The sequence below is a fragment of the Caenorhabditis remanei genome, chromosome V (assembly GCF_010183535.1).
Source record: "Caenorhabditis remanei strain PX506 chromosome V, whole genome shotgun sequence".
In the NCBI taxonomy this organism is placed as follows: Eukaryota; Metazoa; Nematoda; class Chromadorea; order Rhabditida; family Rhabditidae; genus Caenorhabditis; species Caenorhabditis remanei.
Window position 1 is genome coordinate 21,882,624 of NC_071332.1, and position 27,942 is coordinate 21,910,565.

The 27,942-nt window shown below is 38.2% G+C and overlaps 6 protein-coding genes across 6 annotated transcripts; 2 read left to right on the plus strand and 4 right to left on the minus strand.

Moving 5' to 3' along the window:
* Nucleotides 1-372: 372 nt before the first annotated feature.
* GCK72_021915 (uncharacterized protein) lies at nucleotides 373-1,068 on the minus strand (the record flags this gene model as incomplete). Its single annotated transcript, XM_053734570.1, has 4 exons — nucleotides 373-479; nucleotides 566-680; nucleotides 723-934; nucleotides 993-1,068. The coding sequence occupies 4 exons, from the start codon at nucleotides 1,066-1,068 to the stop codon at nucleotides 373-375; spliced, it is 510 nt and encodes a 169-aa protein (XP_053583483.1).
* Nucleotides 1,069-1,779: 711 nt separating this feature from the next.
* GCK72_021916 (uncharacterized protein) lies at nucleotides 1,780-2,433 on the minus strand (the record flags this gene model as incomplete). The annotated part of the gene is made up of 4 exons (XM_053734571.1): nucleotides 1,780-1,889; nucleotides 1,940-2,054; nucleotides 2,097-2,305; nucleotides 2,358-2,433. 4 exons carry the CDS (start codon nucleotides 2,431-2,433, stop codon nucleotides 1,780-1,782), a joined length of 510 nt encoding a protein of 169 aa, XP_053583484.1.
* An 853-nt stretch (nucleotides 2,434-3,286) lies between these two features.
* GCK72_021917 (uncharacterized protein) lies at nucleotides 3,287-4,633 on the minus strand (the record flags this gene model as incomplete). Its single annotated transcript, XM_003105129.2, has 4 exons — nucleotides 3,287-3,482; nucleotides 3,531-4,106; nucleotides 4,166-4,498; nucleotides 4,548-4,633. The coding sequence occupies 4 exons, from the start codon at nucleotides 4,631-4,633 to the stop codon at nucleotides 3,287-3,289; spliced, it is 1,191 nt and encodes a 396-aa protein (XP_003105177.2).
* Nucleotides 4,634-5,137: 504 nt separating this feature from the next.
* Nucleotides 5,138-6,112, minus strand: GCK72_021918 (uncharacterized protein; the record flags this gene model as incomplete). The annotated part of the gene is made up of 3 exons (XM_053734572.1): nucleotides 5,138-5,236; nucleotides 5,787-5,933; nucleotides 6,026-6,112. The coding sequence occupies 3 exons, from the start codon at nucleotides 6,110-6,112 to the stop codon at nucleotides 5,138-5,140; spliced, it is 333 nt and encodes a 110-aa protein (XP_053583485.1).
* A 12,961-nt stretch (nucleotides 6,113-19,073) lies between these two features.
* On the plus strand, nucleotides 19,074-19,628 carry GCK72_021919 (uncharacterized protein; the record flags this gene model as incomplete). Its single annotated transcript, XM_053734573.1, has 3 exons — nucleotides 19,074-19,178; nucleotides 19,225-19,475; nucleotides 19,529-19,628. The coding sequence occupies 3 exons, from the start codon at nucleotides 19,074-19,076 to the stop codon at nucleotides 19,626-19,628; spliced, it is 456 nt and encodes a 151-aa protein (XP_053583486.1).
* Nucleotides 19,629-25,770: 6,142 nt separating this feature from the next.
* Nucleotides 25,771-27,514, plus strand: GCK72_021920 (uncharacterized protein; the record flags this gene model as incomplete). Its single annotated transcript, XM_003105205.2, has 4 exons — nucleotides 25,771-25,799; nucleotides 26,128-26,751; nucleotides 26,797-26,971; nucleotides 27,374-27,514. The coding sequence occupies 4 exons, from the start codon at nucleotides 25,771-25,773 to the stop codon at nucleotides 27,512-27,514; spliced, it is 969 nt and encodes a 322-aa protein (XP_003105253.2).
* Between the last annotated feature and the right edge of the window lie 428 nt (nucleotides 27,515-27,942).

The following is a 27,942-nucleotide window of genomic DNA, read 5'->3' on the forward strand; positions in this document are numbered from 1 at the left end:
TTATCTTAAAATTCCAATGATTAACAAAGATAACACATTTGATTGCTGTCTTGTAACAAATGCCACAGCGATTCCGAATATGTAACTCCATAAAATGCTCTGGATATTTAGAAAACCGTGAATAACTTTTCCCGCAAGTTTCAATTGATTAAAGACTCAAAATCAGCGTAATATTTATTAAAAGATAGGGTGTGCCCGCTTTGGATTTTTTTGAAATACTGAAACAATTTTTTAAAAAGCTTTTTCGCTTACAGTAGACTTCTTACAATTAGATTTAAAAAATGCGCGTTCATACTATGAATATATAAATAGATATCACATGCAGAATAACAACTTTATTTCAGTGCTCTTTTTTTACACATATCAGAGAAATTACCAGAACCAATTCAAAAACTTATTAACTGCACTTCTGAAAGGAATAATCTCTGGTGGCGGTGTTCCCGTTGTACGAGCTGGTAGTTCTGGCGTAGTGCTCAATCCTGAAACATTTTAGTCACTTTCCAAGTTATGAAAACACCTCAGTGTTTGACCGCTGCCTCAGCAACAAGCATGGTTCAAGACTCACTGTAATCCATGCAAACTGCATACAACTCATCATAGGTAACAAGCTCTGCCCCATTATCCACTTGCCACCTTTGAGTATACGGGTTACAGAGGGCGTCCGCAGAGTAGGCGCCAAACTGAAGAATTATTGTTTCTCTCCTTTTTCGAAAGTTTCATACCAAAATAGCAAATGTCTTAGTCATAACAACAAGACTCAATCCTTCGGTGTCACAATAAATTGATAAAGAACAGTCATCTTGAGTAGAGACGGGAGGGAACAACAAAGAATATAAATGATACACAGTAACGTTCTCGGTATAAAATGGATTTTCGCTCACAAAACTTTGAATGTTCGTTTTGTCCAGTGGAACCCATTGACATTCGCATTTTGCTGGAAGTATATTTAGAAATTTGTATACTTAGATGGCTGTAACTATCTGAAAACTTACGCGGCTCAGTGTATCTAATAACCAAGCAGGATTGGATTAAAACTGGAAGTAGAAGGTATAGGAGGAAGGGAAGCATTGGGGGACAAGATAGTGAATGAATGATTGAATAGATTTTGGTGGCCTCTTTTTGTTGAATATTCGTGTCAGAAATTACCATATCGACCAATTTATTATTTAGTTGTTTGAGTTTTTGATCGATTTATTAGTTAATCTTAAAATTCCAATGATTAACAAAAATAACACATTCGATTGCTGTCTTGTAACAAATTTCCCAGCGATTCCGAATCTGAAACTCCAGAAAATGCTCTTGATATTTAGAAAACCGTGAATAACTTTTTCCGCAAGTTTCAATTGATTACAGACTCAAAATCATCCTAAAATTTATTAAAAGATAGGGTGTGCCCGCAGTCTGAACATCTATTCAGACAACTCTCGGTGGGTGAAACAGTTCCAGTTGCATCGAGTGACCAACTTTACAAACTGGAAAATTGTTCTTCAATTAATTATAATTGCTATGTGAGCTCAATAAGCTATACCTGTCAGATGAAGTTCATATGTCAATTGCAAAAGAACCAAACAGCAAGGGAAATGAAAACATAACATGGGCAAAGATAACACTTTGCATTTGTTTGAAATACTGAAGCAAATTGTTTTGACGAGAACATTTTTGCTTACAGTAGACTTCTTGCAATTAGATTTCAAAAATGCGCATTCATACTATGAATATATAAATAGATATCAGATGCAGAATAACAATTTTATTTCATTTTTACACATATCAGAGAAATTACCAAAACCAACTCAAAACCTTATTAACTGCACTTCTGAACGGAATAATCTCTGGTGGCGGTGTTCCGGTTGTTTCGAATGTTGGCGGAGGACCTGTGGTGTATGTTCCTGAAAAATTTGAGGTGCTCGCTTAGTAACAAGCATGGTTCAAAACTCACTGTAATCCACGCAAACTGCGTACAACTCATCATAGGTAACAAGCTCCGCCCCATTATCCACTTGCCACTTTTGAGTATAAGGGTTACAAAGGGCGTCCGCAGAGTAGGCGTCAAACTGAAGAATTATTGTTACTCTCCTTTCTCGAAAGTTTTATACCAAAATAGCAAATGTCTTGGTCATAACAACAAGACTGTCTCCCTCGGTGACACAATAAATTGATAAAGAACAGTCATCTTGAGTGGAGACGGGAGGGGACGAACCATCCAACCAATATAAAGAAACATTCTTGGTATAAAATGGATTTTCGCTCACAAAACTTTGAATGTTTGTTTTGTTCAGTGAAACCCATTGACATTCGCATTTTGCTGGAAGTACATATTTCTATTATTAGATGGCTGTAATTATCTGAAGACTTACGCGGCTCAGTGTATCTAATAACCAAGCAGGATTGGATTAAAACTGGAAGTAGAAGGTATAGGAGGAAGGGAAGCATTGGGGGACAAGATAGTGAATGAATGATTGAATAGATTTCGGTGGCTTTGAATAGATTAAATATTCGTGTCAAAAATTACCATATCGATTAATTTATTTTGTAGTTGTTTGTGTTTTTCATCTGTTCAGTGAATTTTCTCATTTGAACTCTTATGAAGAGGGTATTAGATTTTCAGAAAGCCAGTAGCATCAAAGTGTGCAATCTCTGCTTGAAATTCCACTAATTAACGAAGATATCATATTTGTTAACTAAGCAATGGTCTGGAAGGAAACTGGTTTTCAGAGTTGAGACAAATGCTATCTTGTAGAAAATTTCACAGTAGTTCCGAATCTGTAGCTCCGGAAAATGGCAACTTTTCCACAGGCTTCAGTTGCAAAAATTTATTACAGATTCAAAGTACAGGATCTGTCCGCAGTCAGAACCCCCATTCAGATCAGCAAGGAGAAGCAGTTTCAGTTCCTTCGAGTAACATGGTTTACAAATTGGAAAATTTTTCTTCTATTAATTAATTAATTTTAATTGGTTATCGGTTTTTATCACCCGCACGGTACTATTCAAATGTCTTGTGCACCAATGTCTGTTCACCACAACAGCTGCTGGTTAATCTCTCAACAGGTACGCTTCTCTAGAATATGACGGTTGCACTCGAATTTCCTCTCCCTAGCTTTGAAGTTTTCACCAAGAGCTGAATTTTAGAATTAGTTAATATATATGCTCTGAATATTTTAGTTGTGGTGGTCTTGATCCTAGCTTATAACTGGATTTTAGTCAAAAATTTATATCTGGATTCTCAGGTGTATTTTTATCTGATTCAAATGTTCATTTCAGAAGAATAATATAATATAAAATGAAATCATCCAATGTCATCCTCACTGATTTTATCGATTAAAAAATCCTTCTGAAAAACCTTCTCCACAACATGAAACCATCCGATTTTATCATCTTTTACAGCCACCACTGCAGCATGTCCGTCCTTTCGAAGCAGCACATGTTGAACATAGTTTACGGTCGCAGCTTCTTTTCTTAAGCTTTTCACGTCGGCGTTGCTGCTAAAATTGTAATATAAAATGTTAAAAAATAACTTGTTTTAAACTTACTTCTCACCACTAACTATTTCCTCTACATATAAATCGATATTCACATTTTCAGGGTGCTCAATCATTAGAGTCCGCCACTTTGGTATCCATCCGTCGACCCATTTTTGAATCAAACTTTTCATGGCTAAACTTTCGATTTTTGATTTATACAAATCGATGTGCAATGATTCCAGTTGAAGAACATCATCCATCCCAATCCATTGTGAGTTATTGATCTCCAATACTTCCGTATGGTTTCGGAAGTACTCATTTTTAAATCGGAACTCGGAAGTTGGCTCCAACGCAAGCTTTAATCTAAGTTTGGGATTCTGCCGACAAAGAATATAATCCAACACTTTATCATCTTCAGCTGTATTGAATCGTTTCCCAACCAAAGTGAGTGTTCTCAGGTTTTGTTGCTTGTAGAAATCAATAAGTCGCTCGTTTTGCTCTCTGTTGAAATCTTGAAAATGAAGTTCAACATGATCCATAGATATATTGAAGATATCAGAGAGGTATAGAATCCCTGGATTGATAGTGGATGCCAATGGCTCTTCTGAGCAGTACATGTTGAGAGATTCGATAGTGACGTTTTCTCTGGAAATTTTGAAAATTTTCCTGAAAAGTTTGAACTTATTTCTAAAACAAAGACTCACTTGGGCAATATCTCTGTGCTTGAAGTCCAGTCGGTAGCAAACATATTCATTATGTTCGTGGGAGTGACTTCATTTTTCCTTTCTTTTTTCCGGAAGAGAGACAATATTTTGTGCAAAAAGTTTTTCTTGGGTTTCCTCAATTTAAACTCCTTCGGAATTTTTCTCACATCGAACATCCATTCGATTTTTGGGAAATATTTGAATCTCAGCCATACTGTTGTGCTAGTCGAGTATCTCATTATAAACATATCTTTCGCATTTTCACATTGAATCTCACTTCGTATCGATTTGCACAATCGTTTACTGGTTTTACTGCACAGTGACACAGCTATTCTGAATTTTTTGAAATAATGCATAAATTGATTGCAAAACTCAAACTTACAACTCGAATGGAGTCATCAATTTCAGAACTTGATTCAAGACAATAATTGGGAGATATAATAAGGGGAAATTTGGAGAAGTTGACATTTTCTGATGGAGTGAGGTAAGGGGAGATAGGTATTAATAGTGGATAGGCAGGCGATGGGGGTCAGGTAACAGTTGCTGGGTGTAATATGAAAAAGATGACAGGTGTGCGCGCACCCGCTCGGAGAAGACAAATAGTATTTATGAACCAGTAGACCAGAATCGATCGTTTTGGTTTCCTAACTTGATTCAATATGGTACTTATCGTATGGCTATCACCAGTTTTTACAATTTTTTTCCAAAAATTTCGATTTTTTGACTATACTTCAAGATTCAATCAAAAGCTGCATCAAGAAATTGAGTTTTTAAAAATGTAAAATCTTTAATATGTACATATCTTTTCTTGAAGCCAGGCTGAAATTTGACAAGTTTGTATAAGACCCATGATTTATTTACAAATAGGTGCACAACAATGCATGAATAGTCACATACACACAGTTCAAACGGGGGAAATTCAAGGATACGGTTTTTTAGACACATGTTTTTATAAAATCAGAAGAGTCCAGCTCAAACATCAATTGCACTGTACATTGTGTGAGTATCACTGTTGATTAATGAAGATTCGATGAGGGTTTCCGATGTGGCGTCACGGCAGAGAAGACTATTCTGAATACACAAAAATAAAAGTAGAGTTTGGAGGCTCACAGTCGTGTTTGCAAATACGTGAAAAATAGACAAGTCTGAGACCCTATCATGATGTCCACAGCTAACTAGGGAAGGTCATGGAGTCAGTTTGGAGATTTGGGACGGGACTTATTTGGAAAGCTGAAGTGACGCTGATTCCAAAAATATATACGGTTTTTGCCTTTGAGCCCTGGTATTCGAGAAAAACGAGGTCAAACTTTGGACCACTTACAAGTCTTTACCTTAACGACGCGCGAAAAGTATCGACAGCATGACAATTATAGTAAACCCAGATCTTTATTTTTGTAGTTGTGTTACGGTCGACAACTTCAACTAGTTATAAGCTTTCGGAATGCTAGGGTACAGAAAAATGATCAAAATCTTATTAGGCTTGAAAACTGAGAGCTGTACAATATGGTATTTGTTATGCAGCACCTAAAATTCTCAACTCATGTGTATTTCACCCGATGGCCTATAAAACCAAAAATGCAAAAGTTAGGCCCTCCCCTCTTTCATACTTTTAAGCACTTACCTCCTGTCTCCGTTTCAGTTTCCTTCTCACATAAGTGATACACATGACACACGTGGCGAACACCACCAAAACCAGCAGAAATGAGATGAGAGTGACAAGAAATGTGGAGATCCGAGTGGTCGGTACACGATGCGACACGATTTGGTTCTGGAAACTTAGCATAGTTTAAAATTTTTTGAATTCCATCCAAATAGCTGATTATCTGATTATCAACAGAGCGTGATTACAATTACACTAACCATATTATTGAAATCAATCATATTAGGCTCGTTTGGTCCATGAACCTGAAATTTTCGCGCAGTGGAGACTGCTGGAATAGGCAACATTTCGTAGGAATATAGTAGAGTGAGATGGGGAAGAATAGAAGTTTGAAGCGGGAATTCGAATTTTCGAGAAACAAAATATTCTCGACAGTCGAAAACATTGAAAAAAAGATGGGATAAATGTGATAATAAACTGCTTTTTTTGTGCTTTTCAGTTTTTCCAGTGTAGGCGAACAATTTCCGGGAGAAAAAAAAGGGGGAGAAGGCGAAATGGTGGGCTAATTCTCATATGCTATGGGATCATTTGCTATAACTCAAAATGCTATTTTTGCTCAGTTGCTATATAGTCTCTTTTGCTATATGAAGTGTCTCTTCTGCTATTTTGGCTCATCTGCTATGGAAATGGGGTTCCTTGCATGGCTCAAATGCTATCATCTGGCTCATATGCTATGGCCGAACTCATATGCTATAAAATGCTCTTTTACTATGAAAATTAAAACCCGAATGGGTACTATTTTTCAAAGTCCAGAAAGAAGAGAAATCGGAAGCGAGGGACCTCAATATGATAATATGGTATCGGAATGAAGGCTCCAGTATGATTTCATAGCTATTAGGTAGATATACCAACAAGATAAGTTTTCATTCAGTTAGTGACAAAACAAGAGGGAAATCTGGAAATTTCATCAGGTCAAGCAGAGATAGAAAAAAAGTCGGAAAATTCAGTAGTGAAATTGAGTTCAATATTCGATGAATTGGATAAAATATCGTTTCCTAACGTTTTTATTCACTTTTTCTCAGTAGGTCTGAAGTGCTCAGTATTTACTATTATCGAAATAAACAAGTTCCGACATTTTTTCCTCGTCGGAATTGAAAAGAAAGTGTCATGAAGTTATTCAAAGCGCACTACAACAAGAGAAAAAGGTTTTAAAAAAGTCTTCTATAGTCCATTTACGCAAGTCGAAAAAATTTCGAGATACTGTGAAAAAAATAAAGTTTCGACAAGGATTTTCAAAAAAAATTTTGGCGGGAAAAACACTTTAGTTCACAAATTCACAGTATGTCAAAAATTGTACCTTCTTAGTAAATACTGAGCACTTCAGACCTACTGAGAAAAAGTGAATAAAAACGTTAGGAAACGATATTTTATCCAATTCATCGAATATTGAACTCAATTTCACTACTGAATTTTCCGACTTTTTTTCTATCTCTGCTTGACCTGATGAAATTTCCAGATTTCCCTCTTGTTTTGTCACTAACTGAATGAAAACTTATCTTGTTGGTATATCTACCTAATAGCTATGAAATCATACTGGAGCCTTCATTCCGATACCATATTATCATATTGAGGTCCCTCGCTTCCGATTACTCTTCTTTCTGGACTTTGAAAAATAGTACCCATTCGGGTTTTAATTTTCATAGTAAAAGAGCATTTTATAGCATATGAGTTCGGCCATAGCATATGAGCCAGATGATAGCATTTGAGCCATGCAAGGAACCCCATTTCCATAGCAGATGAGCCAAAATAGCAGAAGAGACACTTCATATAGCAAAAGAGACTATATAGCAACTGAGCAAAAATAGCATTTTGAGTTATAGCAAATGATCCCATAGCATATGAGAATTAGCCGAAATGGTGAAGAGTCACAAATGTAGTAATCGAACCCATGGGAGCCGTTTTTCAGAATTCGGTGGAAGACGGGAGGAGGGAGGAGGGAGGAGAAGGGGAAGAGAAATGAGCATAGTTAGTGCATTACCACAACAGAAATATGCCTCAAAAATCATATCTATCTGAGAAATCTCAAAATTTCAGTATAGAAACGCTGAAATTAGATTTATTGAGCTGAAAACCCAAAAAATTCAATGTCAGCAGCGGAAAATTATGATTTTAGGTTAAAAAATGCTTAAAAATTTTGAATTTTGGTCAAGAAAAACTGAAAATCAAGGTTTCCTCCTGAATATGCGAATTTTTGACATCACAAAATCAAGAAAATCTGAAAATAGCGAAAAATGAGTTTTTGAGATCCTTAGACAACGGAGGCCTATTATAGCTCAATTTTGTGTGCTGCCCCGAATAAAAACCGGTATGAAAAAGAACTGTCAAATCTAGGTCTATCGGCTGTGACCGTCTTTTAGTCGGTTCTAATTCGTACCAGTTCTGACTCGGCCGGTTCTAATACGGGGCAGTTATATTTCCGACCTAAAAATCATTTTTCATGAACCTTTAAAAAGTTCTCAGAGATTTCTAGGCCACCATTAAAATTGATAGATCTCCATAGCTGTGAAAAATTTTCGGTTTCTATTTACATTTTTTCAAGAAAAATTTTTCCGACCGAAAAGACGGATAATCATGGGGTAGAATGACAAACTCAATTTTCTTTGCCCAAGAAAAATTTGTAGTCTCCTAGACCCCAACCCAAAAAACTAAGTATATGTCACATATATCACATGTCTCAATTCATCATCTACTAATACTTCTTAGGAGGTCAAAAAAAATAGTGAGCCACCACTACTGTCTCAAGGGGGATAAGGGATGGATTAAAATGTAAAAGGAGATGGAAGAGCAAAAAAACTGAAAAAGGGAAGAATAAGAAAAAGAAGAAAAAAGCGAGAAGGAATAGGAGAATACCAATAAAAAATGGAAAAGGAGGACGGGGGAGAAGAGTTTCATTTTCGTCGTGCACTTTCGAGAAGCTATAAAAATGGAAAAGGGGGGAGGAAATTGAAATTCGTTGCAGGAATTATATGTAGACTCTTTTTATTGAGTGTAGTCATGGTACCGTAGTTCTTTGTTTCTATTTTAATAAACTAAGAACGAAAATTGTTACATTGACTGCTAGGCGCATATCTCAAAAGTGGGCCGCCTACTTTTGAGACATGCGCCTTTAAAAGAGTGGGACGGGAGAGCTTCACATTGTTGCGTCGTTTTGACCATTAGAAACGTAGAAAAAAAAACGTTCAGTCGAAAATCCCACTGAGCCATTTGGCCACTTTTTTTTTTGAAAAGTATTGTTCTGTCAATAAGATTGCGTTTTCAATAATTGCAGATTACTATAATTATAGATCTTGGGTTGAGGTAGTACTTATCTCATCCCCAAAATTAATTTTCGAATAACATATAATTAATCTACTCTTTCCCCGGAAAACTGAAACACTTATCTCTAAAAAACGTGACTATTCCTACAAAACACACTGGAAAAATGAGCCAGGTGTGTGAGTATTCAATGGCTTCTTTCAAAACATGAAAGGATTTGAAAAGGGATTTGAAGAGTGGGAAAATGGGAATCCGTTAGAAAGGGGGGATTATCTGGAAGAGAGCTAAACACAAGCGGATTAGGTAGGTGTGTCACGGCAGGAATATGGAGTGGATGACTGATGAAGTGGTTTTGGAAATGGAGAGAAAATATCGGTAGAAGTTCGGAAAATGGGAATCTAGAAAATGCACTTGCGGAAGAAACCCAAGACTGATAGGTTGCAAAGAAAGAGAAGGATATACATGTTCAGATTCCAGGATGTTTTTCATGGAAATTTTGGGGAGGGTGGTGATAGGTCGGGAAAAATAGGGGAAGAATGTTTTCTCCACTTTTTTATGTGAGTTTTTTTTGAAATGAACTGGTAGGTCAGAAAACTGGACTTTTTCGCACTTTCAGCAGGAAACCTGAACATGTATGGAGAAGGATCGGTGACGTTATTATGGAAAACTACGCTCCACCTAAGTTTCATGTTTTTATGATAAGAATGGGCTATCTTTCAAAAGAATTTTTGATTGTTAAGCAGACAGCGTCCGGAGAAGTTAAAGGTGTCTGCCTAATCACGTATACCAATTGATAGACGAGTGTCTAGAGTATACACACCAAAGAAAATCAAGTTTTTGAAATTTTGGTAAATCTGCTGAGAGTCGAGAGGTTTATGAAGCGGAGGTTAGTTTTTTGCATACTTGCAAACTGGGCCAAAACGGAACGAGCCGGCGCGTAACTCGTTTCAAACTCAAGTTTATGAGCTGAAAAATATACCAAAATGTAGATCTCGGCGAATTTTGTATTCGTGACTTACTATGGGCCGGATGGAGGATTGTTGATGTGCCGCGGTCCGGGAAAAAGTGTCAAAATACGCGAAAATTACCAAAAAAAAACCTTTCTAGTCGGTCCTGCGGTACATCAACTAGTCATCCGGCCCGTAGTAGTTTACGGTTATAGAACTCGTTGAGATCTACATCTTTACTATTAACAAACACCAGATTCTGTATGTTTGTGTGTGTGTCGCCGATCATACAGGCCTTCCTACTGCACCGATTTTCTTCGAAGTTGGACCAAAAGATCAGAAATTTCCCCCGCATGATGCCCGTCTTTTTCTTTTTTTCAAAAATCTCAAAATGACGCCTTCTGAGCCAAAAACACTGATAAAGCATAGGGGAATGAACACGGGAAAAGTGGCGTGAAACTGTCGACCGAAGGGTCGCCATTTCTTTCATTTCTTCAGCCTGCATTTTCCGTGGCCGAATGGTAAGGGTTGACGTGTCGCCGCGTCCGATCTGGCAAGTTAAGCAACGTTGACTACAGTTAGTTTTAAGTTCGATCCCGCGTGCCGAGAAAAGTTTTTGATTTTTTTCGTTGATAGATTGGGAAAATATAGAGGTTTCCGAACGTGCAGCCTGTTTCCAGTGAGAACTACGTCACAAAGAAATACGGACCGTTCTCCAAAAGGGACTATGAGAAAGATGTGCTGTTATCATCTGATTCAGAAAAATAGAGATTTCCAACCGTGTCGTTTGTTTCCAGATTGATATCAGAAAAAGAAACGACAATTTTCTGGACACAGGTGAAGGAAGATGGGATTCATTTTGGATACATATGGGTGCTCATTTAAAAGAAAGTGTTAATAGCCGTTTTGGCTATCAGCTCGGAATAGTTCCTGCAACTGCGCTCCACTGAAACGCCCATGATAAATGTATGTTTTTCTCTGAGACTCTCAATTTCACACACTTTTTTGGGTTCCGGTAGAGCGAGGGTATGAGAAGTAATAGCATTTACATTCTTCTTACCACTGTTTTTGCTCCGCTTATTTTGTTCGTGTAAAATATAGAGATTAGCGGAAGTTGCGTGAATAAGAACAGAATCAGATGGTAGCGTGGAGCTCGGATCAATTAATGGGCTAGAGGACACTCAACTCATGACACAAGAATCGGTGAAGAAAAACGACAAAAAGACTGCTATCCGTAATCAAGATTGTCAGAATTCCATAGCAAATGTTGTTGACATGTCAACAGAATTCAGATGTGAGCGATCGAGGGCACTCAGCTGATGGAGCCTGTGAAAAACATCGACAAAAAGGAGACTTCGGGCCGTGCTATCCGGCATCCAAGATAGTCAGGATCTTTACTATCTTTGAGGTTTAAAATCGTGGCTGATGGTATCAGTCCGACGATCTCCACAGTCTGACACTGAACAGTCGAGAAATATCAGAACCAATACCAAACAAATGGAAATCAGCAGGAAAAATGAGTTCGAAGATCAAACGAGATCTAGACGGGCTTTAATGATTTCCCGGCAGCTGCCAGACGACCAGAAGAGATGTGACGGAAAGAAGAACAAGAGCCAACACCACCAGAGCGTGTGTAACTCAAGCGAAACAGTCAGGCAGACCACATCGAGTTCGGAAGTCGACACGTAAGGGAGCTATTCTCGGAGTGGTTGGTACTGATGCACAACCAGATACTCACTACATCAGAAGCATGGATCCAGTTTATTCATATTACGAGGCACTACATTTCAAATACAAGTTCGAATTTCAAATGGCGAAGGTCGGTTCTTTGCTGCATCCGATCTGGCAAGTTGGGCAACGTTGACTGTAGTCAGTTGGTTCGGCTCTATTACAGTTTAGATGTCCTTTGAAAACTTGAACGTCCCAAAAAACACTTAGACGTCCCTTAAAACACTTAGACGTCCTTAGAAACATTTAAACGTCCTTTCGGATCCCAAATATGTTCAAAAATGTTTAAACGTGCCAAAAAACATTTAGACGTCCCAAAAAATGTTTAGACGTCCCTTGAAGCCCGAAAATTTTGTTTTAAATAATTAGACGTCCCAAAAAACATTTAAACGTCCCAAAAAATGTTTAGACGTCCCTTCAACACTAAAAACCACTGAAAGTGTTCAAGGGTGGTTTAAATATTTTTTGGGACGTTTAAATCTTCAGAACTATATTTTGGAATTACAAGGGACGTCTAAACATTTTATGGGACGTTTAAACGTTTTTTGGGACGTCTAAACTTTTGAAAGGACGTTTTAAAAAAATTAGAGTTTGAAAGGACGTTTAAGTGTTTCAAGGGACGTCTAAGTGTTTTAAGGGGCGTTTGAGTTTTTAAAGGACATCTAAACTGGAATACAGCCGTTGGTTCTAACCCATGTAGACACGCGAAAGATTTTTTCTTATCGCCAGATTTAAAACAAATAGAGGAGTAAGGGATCGAAATCGCATCAGAAAAACATAGATTTTACATCCAGAAGTTGGAGAGACTTCGGAAACCTCAATAGTCTCAACCGTTTTGGAAGCGCCGCAGGCGCTGTAACCCCTAGAACGGTGGTGTAGAAAAGGAGGTTTAGTCGCCGTTAGGCGACGTGAACCGACTGGTTTTGGTACATTTTTCAACTCATAATATGGCATTTAAAGTTACGCGCCGTGTTTCTAGACTACCGATCTTAGGAATACTCTAACTAGGATGCTGACGAAAAAAGAAGGAAAACACTTTTTTTCCAAAATTTTTGATGAATAGAGTGCTAATGTCACAAAACCACTCGAAACCGATGACAAACTCAAAATCCCTCTCGAAATAAAAAAGCAAAACATGGAAAGATGTCGAGTGGCTCTGAGGGACGGGAAGGGGTTTCACACATTTCTGATGTCTGGGGGGGACGACGACAAAACGAAGAGAGCTCATATTTATGTCGAGAGACAAGTGATGGGTGTTTGTGTCTGTTGGAAATTGGGAAGAAAGAAGAGGGAGATTTGAATATTTTGGAATATTTTTATGAAAAATAAGATAGGAATTGAACCGGAGACCATGTGATTCAAAGCTACACGCCTTGAAGGTTTCAAAATGACTCAACGTAAATTTTGAGCTGAAAATGGTGCAAATTCTAGTTTTCAGACAAAGAAGAAAAATTGAGTTTCCGAGAAATTTTTGGCTTAAAAGTGATTATTTTCCATCAAAAACGCTCCGGAGGCGCACCAGATTCAAAAATCTCTGGGGCACCTTTAGCGTGTTTTCAACGTCGAGAAATCAACATTTACTGAAATTTGAGATTTTTAAAGCGTTTTTCCTGCGTTTTTGTTGAATTTGATTGTTTTGGTCATCTTTTTATACCTTCTTCTTTGCCACCTCCCCAACGCTTACCTGCCACGTATCCTCCTCGATTATCATGACGTCCATTTCTTCAACTTCTGAATAAAATCATCTGATGAAGATGTTGTCGACTCGACACGAGGCCAAGTTAGAGACGAAATGAAGGAAATAAGGGGGGAGACCCTCCCTCCGGAAAATAAGGTTTACGCTTCCTGAGGAAGGAGGCTGTGATACTTTATTTGATTAGAGACCCCTAGAGAAACAACTTTTTTATCCCCAACGCTTTTTTCCGGAAGCTTCTAATGTGCTTGGATTCCACAACTTTCAGAATTCATTTTTCAGGTTCAATTGGCTAGACCTTTCATCGGGACACCTTCGATCCATCGGCCGCTGATCAGAATGGGTACTGTTACTTGTCATCTGATTCAGTCTTGAAGAATCTTTAAAATCTTACATGATTCTCATTGTACATATACATGTATTTGCACGTACAGTATCGCTCAAAAGTATACTAAGTTTTGGTTTTTTTCAGTTGATAAGGTCCAACTTTGAGAGTGTGTCATGGTAGTATTGATTGAGTAATCAAATAAATTTTTAATGAATTATACTGACCAAAAGTAGAGCTTCATTCTTGTAGTTGACAACTTTTTTGTACGGACTCTCCCTATAGAGTTATGGTCATTTTCAGACGATAGCTCAAAAATCGCACTATTTAGCACTGAAAAGAGTCGATTTGAGGGAGAAATTACTTCGACAGTATGTAACTTGCTAGGGAGTGTCCGTACAAAAACGTTCCTAACTACAAAAATGGAGTTCTATTCTTTCTCTGTTTGATACAAAAAAAATTCGTTTTGTGGGGCAGTTAGTTTTACCATGATACACTCTCAAAGTTTGGCGATTTCATTTGAAGAAGGCTAAACTCAATATACTTTTGAGCGATACTGTACATGTATTTGCACGAACATAGTTTCCCCAAATAGAGTAAACCAGTCGGTTAACGCAGCCTAACGGCTGCTAAACCTCCTTTTCTTCTCCACCCTTCTGGGTGTTTCAGCGCCTGCGGCGCTTCTCAAATGGTTCCGACTATCGAGGTTTCATAATTTTTCCTACTCCTGGATCGTATAAATTTTTCACTTGTTATTAGTTTTTGTAGGCTAAGCAGCCCGTTATGATAGAAACCAATTAAAGCACCTCTGCTTTACTGATAAGATTTCGACAAACTTTCTCAATGACTTATCTTTCCTGTGGAATATGAAGCGATTTTTTTCTTCACAAATATTCTTAAGGAAACATAGACAGCAGAGTTGAGCGGAATTCCGCCTTCCGCCACTTTTTTCATTCCGCTTTCCGCTTTCCGTCGAAATGTTTTTATTCCGCTTTCCGCCTTCCGCCTTCCGCCTTCCGCCTTCCGCTATTTCAAGAGCTTTTCCGCCTTACGCCTAGAGGATATCAGCTTGAAAAATTTATTCGCAGACTCCAATTTGCTGCTATTTTTGAGGTTTTTTTTGCAGCAAAGCTATCAGTTTTTGCCGAAAAAAAAAAACAAAATTTTACCCAACTTTAACCATTTTAAGGGCTTTTTGCAACAAAATAAGGCCAAATCGTCTTCTTAAAAACGACATTGTATTCCGCCTTCGGCCTTTTTGCATTTTTTTCATTCCGCTTTCCGCCAAGAAATTTGTTGCTTCCGTCTTTGGCTTTCCGCCGATTTTTATTAAATTCCGCCTTCCGCTTGCCGCTTTCCGCCCAAAAAAATTTCATTCCGCTTTCGCCTTTCGCCTTCCGGCAAAAATGTTTTTTCCGCCTTCCGCCAAAAATGTTTCTTCCGCCTTCCGCTTTCCGCTTTCCGCCAATTTTTTAAAATTCCGCCTTCCGCTTGCCGCTTTCCGCCCAAAAAATGTTTACTTCGCTTTCCGCCTTCCGCCAAAATAGTTTCTTCCGTATTTCGCTTTCCGCTTTCCGCCGATTTTTTTTAAATTCCGCCTTCTGTTTGCCGTTTTCCGCCCAAAAAATGTTTACTCCGCTTTCCGCCTTCTGCCTTCCGCCATTTCAAAAACCGCATTCCGCTCAACTCGGAAAGACAGATCAATTAGAATTTCGTCCTTCATGATCAGAGTTGAACGGAATGAAGAAAGTGGCGGAAAGCGGAAGTCGGAATTCCGGTCAACTCTGTTCAAGATGCAAGAACCAATCATATCCCACTATCATCTTCTAATATTACTAACCAATCAGAAATTATTTACTTCTGATCCTCACAGACTTCATCTGTGTCAAGAAGTTTCTAGAATTTTCTCGGAATTTCGAAAGGATGAAAATCACCTTCGGCAAGTTAGATTCCTTGCTAACAAATCAGTTGAATATAATCTAACCTACATTTCAACATCTGACTCGTCTCGTGCACATCTGGTTGTTCATAGCAAAAACAGTTTGCAGAATAGATCTGACCCAAGATTCGTAGAACAACTTTCCAAAACCATACGAAAATGTGAAGAAATGAATTCATTTGAAGAATGGAAAAGTTCTATAACTATTTTTCCCGTGAACTCCTATTTCCCATTTCGGAAATGAAAGCCACTGAAAGGCTTGAAAACCATGTTTTTTCACGTAGTGACCTATTTTCGAACTATTTGAACTAAAAAAATAGACGGGCATCATCCGGGGAAAATTTCCAAACGATCTGTGTAAGTTTCATTAAAAACGGTTCAGTACAGAGGGCGCTAGAGTCGGCGACAGACGGACAGACAAACGGATCTGCTGAATATTATTAGTAAAGATTTCCATTAAAAAAATTTTGCTCATGTTTTTCTCATAAGAAGCAAAAAACATTTGTTTCATGAGAACTTTATTCATTTTTTGTCACAATTATTACTTGGATAACTATGTAGCTGATCTTTGGTATCTATTTCAGTTTCAATTCTTTCATTGCCCTGGATAGTCATCACTGTGAGATTTTCTATATTCATATGAGATTGTATCCGGTTTGTCTCTTTGCTCTTTTTGGGAGAATCGAAGCTTTTTTTTCATTTTTTTTCCAGGTCCAATTCGAAAACCCTTCATTCGAGCTGCAAACAATATGCTATGATCTTCGTCTTCTCGCAATTAGTTCACTAAATTTCTTTGTCTATTTCGTGCTCAAGAACAATAATTCTTATATTGAATGACGGAGCAAACAACACCAGTTGATTGAGTCATAGTCAGCGATACGAGGATTCTACATTCCTGAGTTAAATAATTTCCGAGACGCGTCGCGTGTGCGTCGCAGTTTATATTGAAAGATAGTTGAACTCACATAAATATTTTTGCACTAAATCCCGTCAACAAATCAAAAACCAAATTTAGAAAATGATAGTTTTAGAAAAATAGAATAAGACGACCAAAAACTCACATATCAATCTGTGGTGAAAACGGTCCATAAAAATGGTTGATGTTCTCCGTATAACTATAAATAGAGCAGAGAAACAAAAAAACATTCTTGAATCATCATCATAAGGAATGTTCCATACATAATTTTATACCGTATAAGGTATCTTGGTGATAAATGAGAACACTCAATGACGGTGTTCAGTTGGTTGTATTAGCTCGACACACTTCTTACAACTGCGATCCACTGATATCCCTTGAAAATGTCTCTTTTTCTCTGAGTCTCTCAATTTTGCACACAATTTTCTTGAGTTTCGGTAGAGCGCGGTTGTGAGAAGCGTGAAGTGCTAATAGCTTCCGATAGCTTGGCATAGTTTTTGCAATTGCGTTCCACCGAAACCAACGAATATCGTCGGCGAAATTGAGAGACTCAGAGAAAAATAGCCATTTTTAGGGCATTTCAATGGAGCGCAGTTGTAAGAACTGTGCTGAGCTAATAGCTCATCTCCACAGAACTCCACTTGATATGAATCTCTTCCCGAATATGTTGTGACTTTGTCCCTGATTCTGACACCTTGACAGTCCGTCTCTTGGTCTTTTCGAAAAACGCGTCTCCGACACACCAGTCTCCCCAGTCCTTTCCCTCGCCCAAAAAAAACCAAAACCACAAACAAATGTTCCGTTTGTCCGTCCCCATCCGCTATCTACTCATTTCCCTCCATCTGCGTCTCTCCCTCTCCCACACTATTTTCTATTTTCGAATTCTCGTGAGCTTCACAGAGACGAAAAACTTCTCTCTATGTTTTGACGTCATGTGTCCTATGACCTCTTTCTCTATAAACACATGTAACCTTTGAGAAGAAGAATTCTTGGAATTCTTTCGGAAAAAGTTCAAAAGTTTTGTTAGGTCACAAGTTGAGTTGGTTTACTGAAAAGTTAGTAATTATGGGGAGAGGCTTAGCAGGTCAGTAGCTAAGCAGCTCCTCCAATAGCTAAGCAGCTCCCTTCATTCAAAATCTCCCAATAGTTTTTCTTGTTTTTTTCTTTCTCTTTTCCAATCGCTTTCCTCACTCTGTTTTTCCTATTTGTGAAGCTTCCCACTAATCATATTCCAAGAAAAAAAAGAAGGAAAATCTGTTTTTCTCGTTTTGGTGCTCCAAAAAATTTTTTTCTTGTTTTTTTTGTTGGAATACATATGACTTGAACAGCTGAGGAATGAAGCCGGATCAGAATCTCTACATGCCTCAGCATCTCCTCTTGAGAGCATACTTGTCAGCCCGGCCAGATAATTGGCGCCAAAATTGAGAAATTCAAATTTTTTGAATACTTCAATTTGTCAAGCTAAGCAGATATGTTTATTTTAATTGTTTCAAAGTTTTTTTTCATTATTTTATTTCATTTGATCTAATTAATATTTGCCTTCTTCAACATTTTTATTGTTTTCTAGAGAGTTCTAGTAATCAGCTCAAAAATCACACTATTTTGCACTGAAATGGGCGCGATTTGAGGGAGAAATTACTTTGTCGAGATGTAACTTGCTAGAGAGCGCCCGTACAAAAAAAATTGTCAACTACAAAAATAGAGATCTACTCTGGGTCTACTCGATCCCTTACTTTATGAGACAGCACGGTCTCCCACACTGCGAAAAAGAACTGCAATAAACGTGAAGCCGATTTTTTCACGTTTTAATTCAATTCTTTAATTTTTTGCACTGAAAATGCTGTATTTCCAGGTTTTCAGACGACGCAATTTATGAAGAAAGTGCCCCATCCATAAGAAATGTGAAAAATTTATATTTTCTATCTTATGAGCCAAAAAAACGTAAATTTTGTCAGAGCCTCCTCAAGTATATTATGTGCAATTTTCGTTTGAAACAGTTTTCTGCTTCTTTCCACAATTCTTATGGATGTGGCTCTTTTTTCATCCATTGCGACGTCTGAAAACCTGAAAAATATTGCATTTTCAGTGCAAAAAATAAAAGAAATGAATTAAAACGTGAAAAAATCGGCTACACGTTTCTTGCAGTTCTTTTCGCAATGTGGAAGACCGTGGACAGTTAATTTTACTATAAAACAAACAAATTAAATTTTTTTTTGTTTTTGAACTTTCATTTTTTTTTGTATAGATAAGATCTCAGAAACTACCATATAAATGAAGCGGAAAACCAAAAATAACCAATTCAAAAACTTCCATTGAGAAGATGCACCCCTGCACCCTACTTCTCCTCCTCTCCTGCGTGCGGTTCGTCTGAAGAATGCTCAATTTCCAAGTGCTCCATTTTCAGCGCTCCTCGTGTCCACTGCTCCTCTCAAAGTTAAACGAGAGATGGTTGAGATGACTGATACGGATCGAAAGACGATTCTTGATGCTGTTAATAAAAGACGCCGTGATTTTGCAAAAAATTATCGCATAGCAAATATGAATGAGATGGTAAACGTTCACTATCGAGGATATCAATTGAATGATTTACTTCTAGACATACGATGTTGGATTCGAAAAAATAGCTGAAGGAATCCCATGTCAGACACAGGCAAACGACTATATGGTTGTATGTTACTCGAATGATAGAGGCTGGAAGTCAATTCTGGAAGTTAGGGGCTATTTCGAAGACGAACCGACTAGAAATCTTATGATACCCGTCCAGACTAAATTTGGCTGCGTTAGTCTAAAAGAATCATGTTATGGTCCCACATGCCCAGTTACTGCCAGATGTGTGGTTGGACCACAGTGAGTTTCCAAACAGAAATAAGAGTCGTACATAATTGATCAAAAATTTACAGAAACGTTTTTCAAAACCGGGATTTCAAAGGCGGATGGCCTGGAACTAAATGCCCAAGTGATAGAGATGATACTGATGGATTGTGCACATTGAAAAACTGATTCTTTTCAAGTAATTGTCCTGTTTTGAATCTGAATGTGTCTATTTGAAAGTGATTATGAATGAAATGCTTTTTTTGGATTTATATACATTTTTTGCACCAGAGCAAACGATATAAGGGGAGAAGCCTTGATAGAGAAAGGATACCTAGGAGAGAAAACGTTTGACGGGTCATAACCAGGGATGTGCGGAACGGAATCATGTTTTCGGAACTTTCGGAAATTTCCGGTTTCCGAAAATTTTTTTCGGAAAAAACTTTTTTCCGAAATTTTCACGTGACCATTTAGCAGATTTTTATTGCAGTTTTCGAATCCTCATCGTCCAAATTACCAACGGTCAAATTTATAGAAAAAAATCAACTCGGTCCGTCATATACTTCCCTTGTTAGTCAAATTTTCGACTACGGTTCAAAATTAGAAGGAATTCTGAAAAACCATCGAAAAGTTTCACAGTTTAAACATTTGTTTTTTTTTGAAGCCGGGCTTTCAAAATTTTCCTTCGGCCCGGACCATCGGGCCTTCCCGGGCCTGGTCTTCACCAGTAAGCTTGAGACTAAAGCAGCTACCAAGACCAGGTATCTCTCAAGCTACCCAGCCAGTATCACATTTCAAACGTTTTTGTGAAATCTCGCTAGTCGAAGCACAATAATTTGTGAATAGCAGCTCTTGTAGAAATTTAAGCAACTCCCGTCTGGGAGCTGCTTAATTCTAAAAAATCTAAGCTCTCCCTCCCCTCCTCCCTCTTCCCAGTCTCATTACTCCCCTCGTGTTTTTCTTTTTCTATCATCAATGATTCCCTCCCCATTCTCCTCCCCTCCCCCAATGTGTGTATCTGTCCGCGTGTGTATGTGTGTATGTGCTCCCTGAGCACACACGTGACATCTTATTTTTTGCTCGTCCTGCTCTGCTCCTCCTTCCATTTTGAATCATTTTTATTTTTATCACTATAAAAATATATTTAAAACATCACCGCCTGTCTGTTTTTAGCATATTGGTGCTCTGTGTACTTTTCCCCCTTTGGTGTTTAGTCAAAATTATTTTTTGGAAAAAATTAAACAAATATTTTTCTTTTTTTGAAAATTGACACGTAATCTTTGAATTATTGCTGCTTATCAAGTTTAGATCGTACTTTCTCTTGTCCTTCCGTATCAGGTTGTTCTTTCCCTTTTAATTTTTGGTACTAATGTAAGGACATGTGATCCACCAAAAGTGCATAAATACTCACAGACGAATCGTAAAAATCACGTTTACACTTTTTGTGTTAATTTTTTCATTATACATAGTTAATTACCTAGGCGCTGCTTAACCACCCCAATTATTATCACACTCCCCTGTCTTATTATTTTTCACTACCTCCCTGTACGGCGTCTCTCTTCTGTCTTCTAAACCAGAATTTGGCGAAAAATGGACTTTGAATGTTTTTGATTTTTTTGTTTCATTTTGCTGCGACGTTTCTATTATTATCATGTTTTGATTAGAAGGAAATGGTGATTCACTACTTCTTATGAAATTTTTATTTAAGGGTTAAGCAACATGCTGAATCTGAAAATCATGGTTTTGAGGATCTCAAACTTCAGAAAAAGCAAGTTTTAGATTTATAATACAAAGATTCAGGTTAAAGGGGAACACCGGTATTCCAAAAAATTAAATTTTATAAAGATCGACTTCGAATTTTGGGCAGAAGAGAAAAGTCTTTTGGAGTCAGGACCGAAAACTAGCCTAAAAAGAGTAATGAGGCCTCAAAGTGTCAAAAAAGGGTCCTTCACCGTGGTGATTTTCATTGTCTTTTCAACGCAAAATTCTCTTGCTGTGCAGACGAAATAAAATGAAAATCACCACGGCAAGGAGCCTTTTTTGACACTTTGAGGCCTCATAATTCTTTTTAGGTTAGTTTTCAGGCCTGGCTCCAATAGACTTTTTTATTTTGCGCAAAAATCTGAGTCGATGTATATAAAAACTCAATCATTTGGAATACCGGTGTCCCTCTTTAAGTATGGTTAGGCGGTACTAATTAGCACGGGGTAGCTCCTCCAACATCTTTTTGATGGGTACAACGTACCAATCCCCCAGTATTCCCTATACTTTGACCCCCAAAACATCTGCTCTTCCCCCTTCCCTCCTATCTCTTTTCCCCCTTCCCTGCTTCCAATTCTCATCAATTTATAATTACTAACCCATCTGTTCTCTCTATTTCTCTACCATCTCCTCGCCTCTCCCGCTGATTTCGCAACTATGCATAGTTGCATACATAATTAAAACAACACAGTAAAGAGAGAAGTACCTCTCTCTCTATCTACTTTACACCCCTCACTCACCCAGATTCAGATTGAAAACTAGTTTCTTTCTATAGACACCTTTTTCGAAAGTCAACCATAAACTAACTCCACGTGGTTATAGTTTTTAGGTGGAAAAGTATAAGAGGCTCCGCCCACTCCCCAGTCGACCGCTTCCTTTTTAAATAAACACACATGATGTGTGTAATGCATCTACCCACGAAGAAAAATTGTACCATTTAATGCATTTTTTTGCAAATCTTTACTAATAATATTCAGCAGATCCGTTTGTCTGTCCGTCTGTCGCCGACTCTAGCGCCCTCTGTACTGAACCGTTTTTAATGAAACTTACACAGATCGTTTGGAAATTTTCCCCGGATGATGCCCGTCTATTTTTTTAGTTCAAATAGTTCGAAAATAGGTCACTACGTGAAAAAACATGGTTTTCAAGCCTTTCAGTGGCTTTCATTTCCGAAATGGGAAATAGGAGTTCACGGGAAAAATAGTTATAGAACTTTTCCATTCTTCAAATGAATTCATTTCTTCACATTTTCGTATGGTTTTGGAAAGTTGTTCTACGAATCTTGGGTCAGATCTATTCTGCAAACTGTTTTTGCTATGAACAACCAGATGTGCACGAGACGAGTCAGATGTTGAAATGTAGGTTAGATTATATTCAACTGATTTGTTAGCAAGGAATCTAACTTGCCGAAGGTGATTTTCATCCTTTCGAAATTCCGAGAAAATTCTAGAAACTTCTTGACACAGATGAAGTCTGTGAGGATCAGAAGTAAATAATTTCTGATTGGTTAGTAATATTAGAAGATGATAGTGGGATATGATTGGTTCTTGCATCTTGAACAGAGTTGACCGGAATTCCGACTTCCGCTTTCCGCCACTTTCTTCATTCCGTTCAACTCTGATCATGAAGGACGAAATTCTAATTGATCTGTCTTTCCGAGTTGAGCGGAATGCGGTTTTTGAAATGGCGGAAGGCAGAAGGCGGAAAGCGGAGTAAACATTTTTTGGGCGGAAAACGGCAAACAGAAGGCGGAATTTAAAAAAAATCGGCGGAAAGCGGAAAGCGAAATACGGAAGAAACTATTTTGGCGGAAGGCGGAAAGCGAAGTAAACATTTTTTGGGCGGAAAGCGGCAAGCGGAAGGCGGAATTTTAAAAAATTGGCGGAAAGCGGAAAGCGGAAGGCGGAAGAAACATTTTTGGCGGAAGGCGGAAAAAACATTTTTGCCGGAAGGCGAAAGGCGAAAGCGGAATGAAATTTTTTGGGCGGAAAGCGGCAAGCGGAAGGCGGAATTTAATAAAAATCGGCGGAAAGCCAAAGACGGAAGCAACAAATTTCTTGGCGGAAAGCGGAATGAAAAAAATGCAAAAAGGCCGAAGGCGGAATACAATGTCGTTTTTAAGAAGACGATTTGGCCTTATTTTGTTGCAAAAAGCCCTTAAAATGGTTAAAGTTGGGTAAAATTTTGTTTTTTTTTTTCGGCAAAAACTGATAGCTTTGCTGCAAAAAAAACCTCAAAAATAGCAGCAAATTGGAGTCTGCGAATAAATTTTTCAAGCTGATATCCTCTAGGCGTAAGGCGGAAAAGCTCTTGAAATAGCGGAAGGCGGAAGGCGGAAGGCGGAAGGCGGAAAGCGGAATAAAAACATTTCGACGGAAAGCGGAAAGCGGAATGAAAAAAGTGGCGGAAGGCGGAATTCCGCTCAACTCTGCTGTCTATGTTTCCTTAAGAATATTTGTGAAGAAAAAAATCGCTTCATATTCCACAGGAAAGATAAGTCATTGAGAAAGTTTGTCGAAATCTTATCAGTAAAGCAGAGGTGCTTTAATTGGTTTCTATCATAACGGGCTGCTTAGCCTACAAAAACTAATAACAAGTGAAAAATTTATACGATCCAGGAGTAGGAAAAATTATGAAACCTCGATAGTCGGAACCATTTGAGAAGCGCCGCAGGCGCTGAAACACCCAGAAGGGTGGAGAAGAAAAGGAGGTTTAGCAGCCGTTAGGCTGCGTTAACCGACTGGTTAATGCTATTCACGAATGCAAATTAATGCATTAATCTGCAATTTTGTACCGTAATCAGAAGCACTGAGAAAATTGTCGGCGCAAAATATCGCAAGCTGGAAATTCCATGCGCCTTTAATTTTTGTGTGGGCGATGTTTGTGTGGATTTACAAGCGAAGTGGATTTACGGGCGGCCACACAAAAATTAAAGGCGCATGGAATTTCCAGCTTGCGATATTTTGCGCCGACAATTTTCTCAGTGCTTCTGATTACGGTACAAAACTGCAGATTAATGCATTAATTTGCATTCGTGAATAGCATTAATTTGCAAAAAAATGCATTAAATGGTACAATTTTTCTTCGTGGGTAGATGCATAAATGTGACTGATAAGGAGAGAGTGTCGACTTTTATCATTCAAATGCTGATGTTCTTTTTGAGTGACCAGTGTCGGAAGAAATTTTTTGGAGCGGAAAATAATTTAATTTTTTTTGTTGAAAACCATGATAGCCTCCCAGCTGTTTTTAATGCGGCTTTTTTCTCAATTTTTGTATTTTTCAAATTTTTAAAAATTTTCCACACTTTTCTTTAATTACCTTATTATAAATTGGTTTAAATTACCAAATTACAAAGTTTGCTTCAATTTTAAATATTTTAAATCACAAAAATCCATCTGAAACACCCAAATTAGAATTATTCTGAAAATCTGAGAATGCCACGTTGAATTTCGTCGTAAAATCTGGCACATTGTGAACTTTTTGGCTTGAGTGTTTGCGGACCTGAAATCGCGCGAATTTGAAATTAATTATTTTATCGCTGAAAATTTAGAAAACTTTTAAGTATTTGCACTGTTTTTAATCAATTTTCGTATAGTTTAACATTATAAAGCTTAAAATACTTGAATTTCCCACTACTTTCTACCCGAAACTAGCTGAAACTCAGCGGAATACGTGATTTTGTGGAAATACCCGAGTTTCTTTCCCAAAATCACCACGTGCCGGTATATGTCAACTATCTCTTTTGCCCCTTCTCCTCCTTCTCAATCTTTCTCTCGTTCTCTAGAACTTTTTCCTCGTTTTTCGCTTCTTCTCTATCTCTTGTTTCTCTCTTGTTGTAATGATGCGATCATTTCGTTTTTTCGACACATGAGTGGCGGTACCTCTGATTACAATCTCTAATTCGCACTTTCCTTTTTTTCTTACTTTTGTTCGCAGGGGGTTCCCCCAAAAACAGAGAACCCTCGAAATTTAAAACTCGCGCGTTGAGCTTCTCTGCGTCTCTGAAAATCCTGTGCTCCATCTCCGAGCTCATTCGAGCGCATTTGCATAAGCTAAACCGAATTCAATTTTCATTTTCCAAAATTGTTTTCAAAGAATTCTAGCTATTCTTCGGTGAAAACGGTCAAATTTCGGTCTCAAAAATAGAAAACTACTTCCTTAATAAATCAAAATCACCGTCCCCTGTCTGCCTTGACAGAGAATCTGGTTTTGTGAGTATTTAAAGTAGTAAAATCGAAAAAAAGAGAGAAAGATGAAATAAGATTTGTCGATGGTTGGAACGATACCCACTGCCTTATCATATCATCTCTCTTCTCCCCCAATTTGTTTTTTTTTCACTTTCTTCGTCTCGATTCGTTCCGAAATGTCAATTTCAACTTTTCGATTCGCAATTTAAAATTTAATACCACAATTTGAAATTTCTCGTTTCCAATTCGCCTCCTCTTCTTATCAATAAATAAACTGTACAGTTTCTTCTCATAAAAACCTTTTCTTTTATCAAAAAAAACTTCTGTTCAAAACTAGAAACACGTTTATTACAGCGAATACCTGAAATTATACACATAAAGACATGTCGACGTCCGCGTTGGTCGCTAAATCGTAAGTTTTTTACCTACTTGGCAGAAAAAGAGAAGATTTTGGTAGGAAATCGCTAAATTTGAAAGGTTATGGATTTCACCGCTAAAGTGTGAAAAGCGGTGTTTTAGCGCTGGTAACCAGCGCTAAAAATTTCCCAAGCATGATTTTTAGCGCTGCTAACCAGCGCTAAAACTGATAAACTGGGATTTTAGCGCTGCTAACCAGCGCTAAAAACTCCGAATCATGGTTTCAGCGCTGTTAAGCAGCGCTAAAAACTTCCTAACAGATTTTTAGCGCTGCTAACCAGCGCTAAAGCTCCAGAAAGCTTATTCAAAATACAATTTTCCAGTGATCTCCTAAAACAACTGCCCTCATGCTCCTACTCTATCCCACCGGCCGACCTGGACGTCTTCTCATGGTCAAGAATATTCGAAAACGTCGCTTCTAGTGTCCCTCTGAAGCAGGCACTGGAATTCCAGACCCTTCACAGCGAAGCCTATTTCGCGGTGAATCGAGCGTTTCGAAAGGTGAAAAAGCTGAAAATCGAGATTCTCAACACCGACGCAACGAATCAAGTGTATTTCGTGCAAAATTCTGGAACAAAGAATTCGAATGTCGCCGTGGAAATGATCCGTTTCGTACTATCAAAAGCGCGAAAAGTGACACAACTGGAGTTATATTTTGAAGATGTAAACCTAAAAGTTTTGAATCGAATGCTCGACGAGGTGGTCAAGTCGGAAAATGTGCAACTCGAGACGCTACGTGTGAAGCGACGTCACGCGGGACAGTCCGTCACAAAAATCGGTGACGTCATACGTGCAAACGCGTCGACATTGCGCGAGATTACACGAGTCGGGATTTCTGAAGCGTCACACGGGTTCACCGACAAAATTCGTTTGGATCGATTCGGATGCATGTCGTTTGATCTGGGATTCCAGCCGACACCTCATCAAGTCCCACTTCATATGATAAGGTGAGTGCGGAAATTCGAAAAAATTCGAAAAAATTTTAATTCCAGAATCACCGAATCCGGCGCGAAGTTTGATAATTTCTCGTACACAAGCTTTTCGGGATTCGACCCATCTGATGAAATCGTGCAAAACATGTTGGATGGAGCCGAGGTGAAAACGCTGAAGCTCACTATGATGAATGCGCCGATGATCGCACCAAGGCCCGGTTATATGATTGGAAAGGTGAGTGGTGGCTATTGACTTTTAGCGCTGGTTAGCAGCGTTAAAATGGGTTCGCTTGAAGATTTTAGCGCTGTTAAGCAGCGCTAAAATCGCCTCGCTCGAAGTTTTTAGCGCTGTTAAGCAGCGCTAAAATGGGTTCGCTTGAAGATTTTAGCGCTGGTAAGCAGCGCTAAAATGGGTTCGCTTGAAGATTTTAGCGCTGTTAAGCGGCGCTAAAATGGGTTCGCTTGAAGATTTTAGCGCTGTTAAGCAGCGCCAAAAACCTGAGTTTGGTGATTTTAGGGCTGGTCAGCAGCGCTAAAATGACATCGCTTGAAGATTTTAGCGCTGTTAAGCAGCGCTAAGACAACTTCTCACTTCATTTAAATGCATTTCCACACAATTCATCTCAATTTCTTTCAGATCCGACGTGTCGAACGTGTGGAACTTGTGGAAATCGTAGCCGAGCCACAACGAATCAACAAACTATTCGGCGTCCGTCACATTTTCGAAAAAGTCTTTCCCAACTGTCATGACCTGCTCTTCCTGCAACAATGGGATTAGTAGCTGTATATTTTTGCCCTGTAATTTTCTGTAAATCAATTTATCTTGTATATAATAATTTTCAGTGTTTTCTCATTTGCTTTACTTTTCTTTCGTTTTGTGTGTAGAAATTTTCCGTTTTTGTACATTTTTCCCTGTTTTCTGATGACATTTCATTTCAAAAGTTTTTAGATCTTTCCCTTCGTTGAGAACCGATTTGCAAGCTCGGTCATTTAATCTGTAATAAACATTTCGAATGTACCCTATATCTTCTTTTCTGAAAATTTGAAAAACCGAAGTGATTTTTTAATCAAAAATTCGATAATAGGAGAAAAAATATCATTATGTCTATTAATAAGCTACAAGCAATCTACCTATATGACAATGGCAGGAAGAGCTACATGAGCAGAGAATCACAGTATCAACAGAGAGAATTGCACAATTGAGGA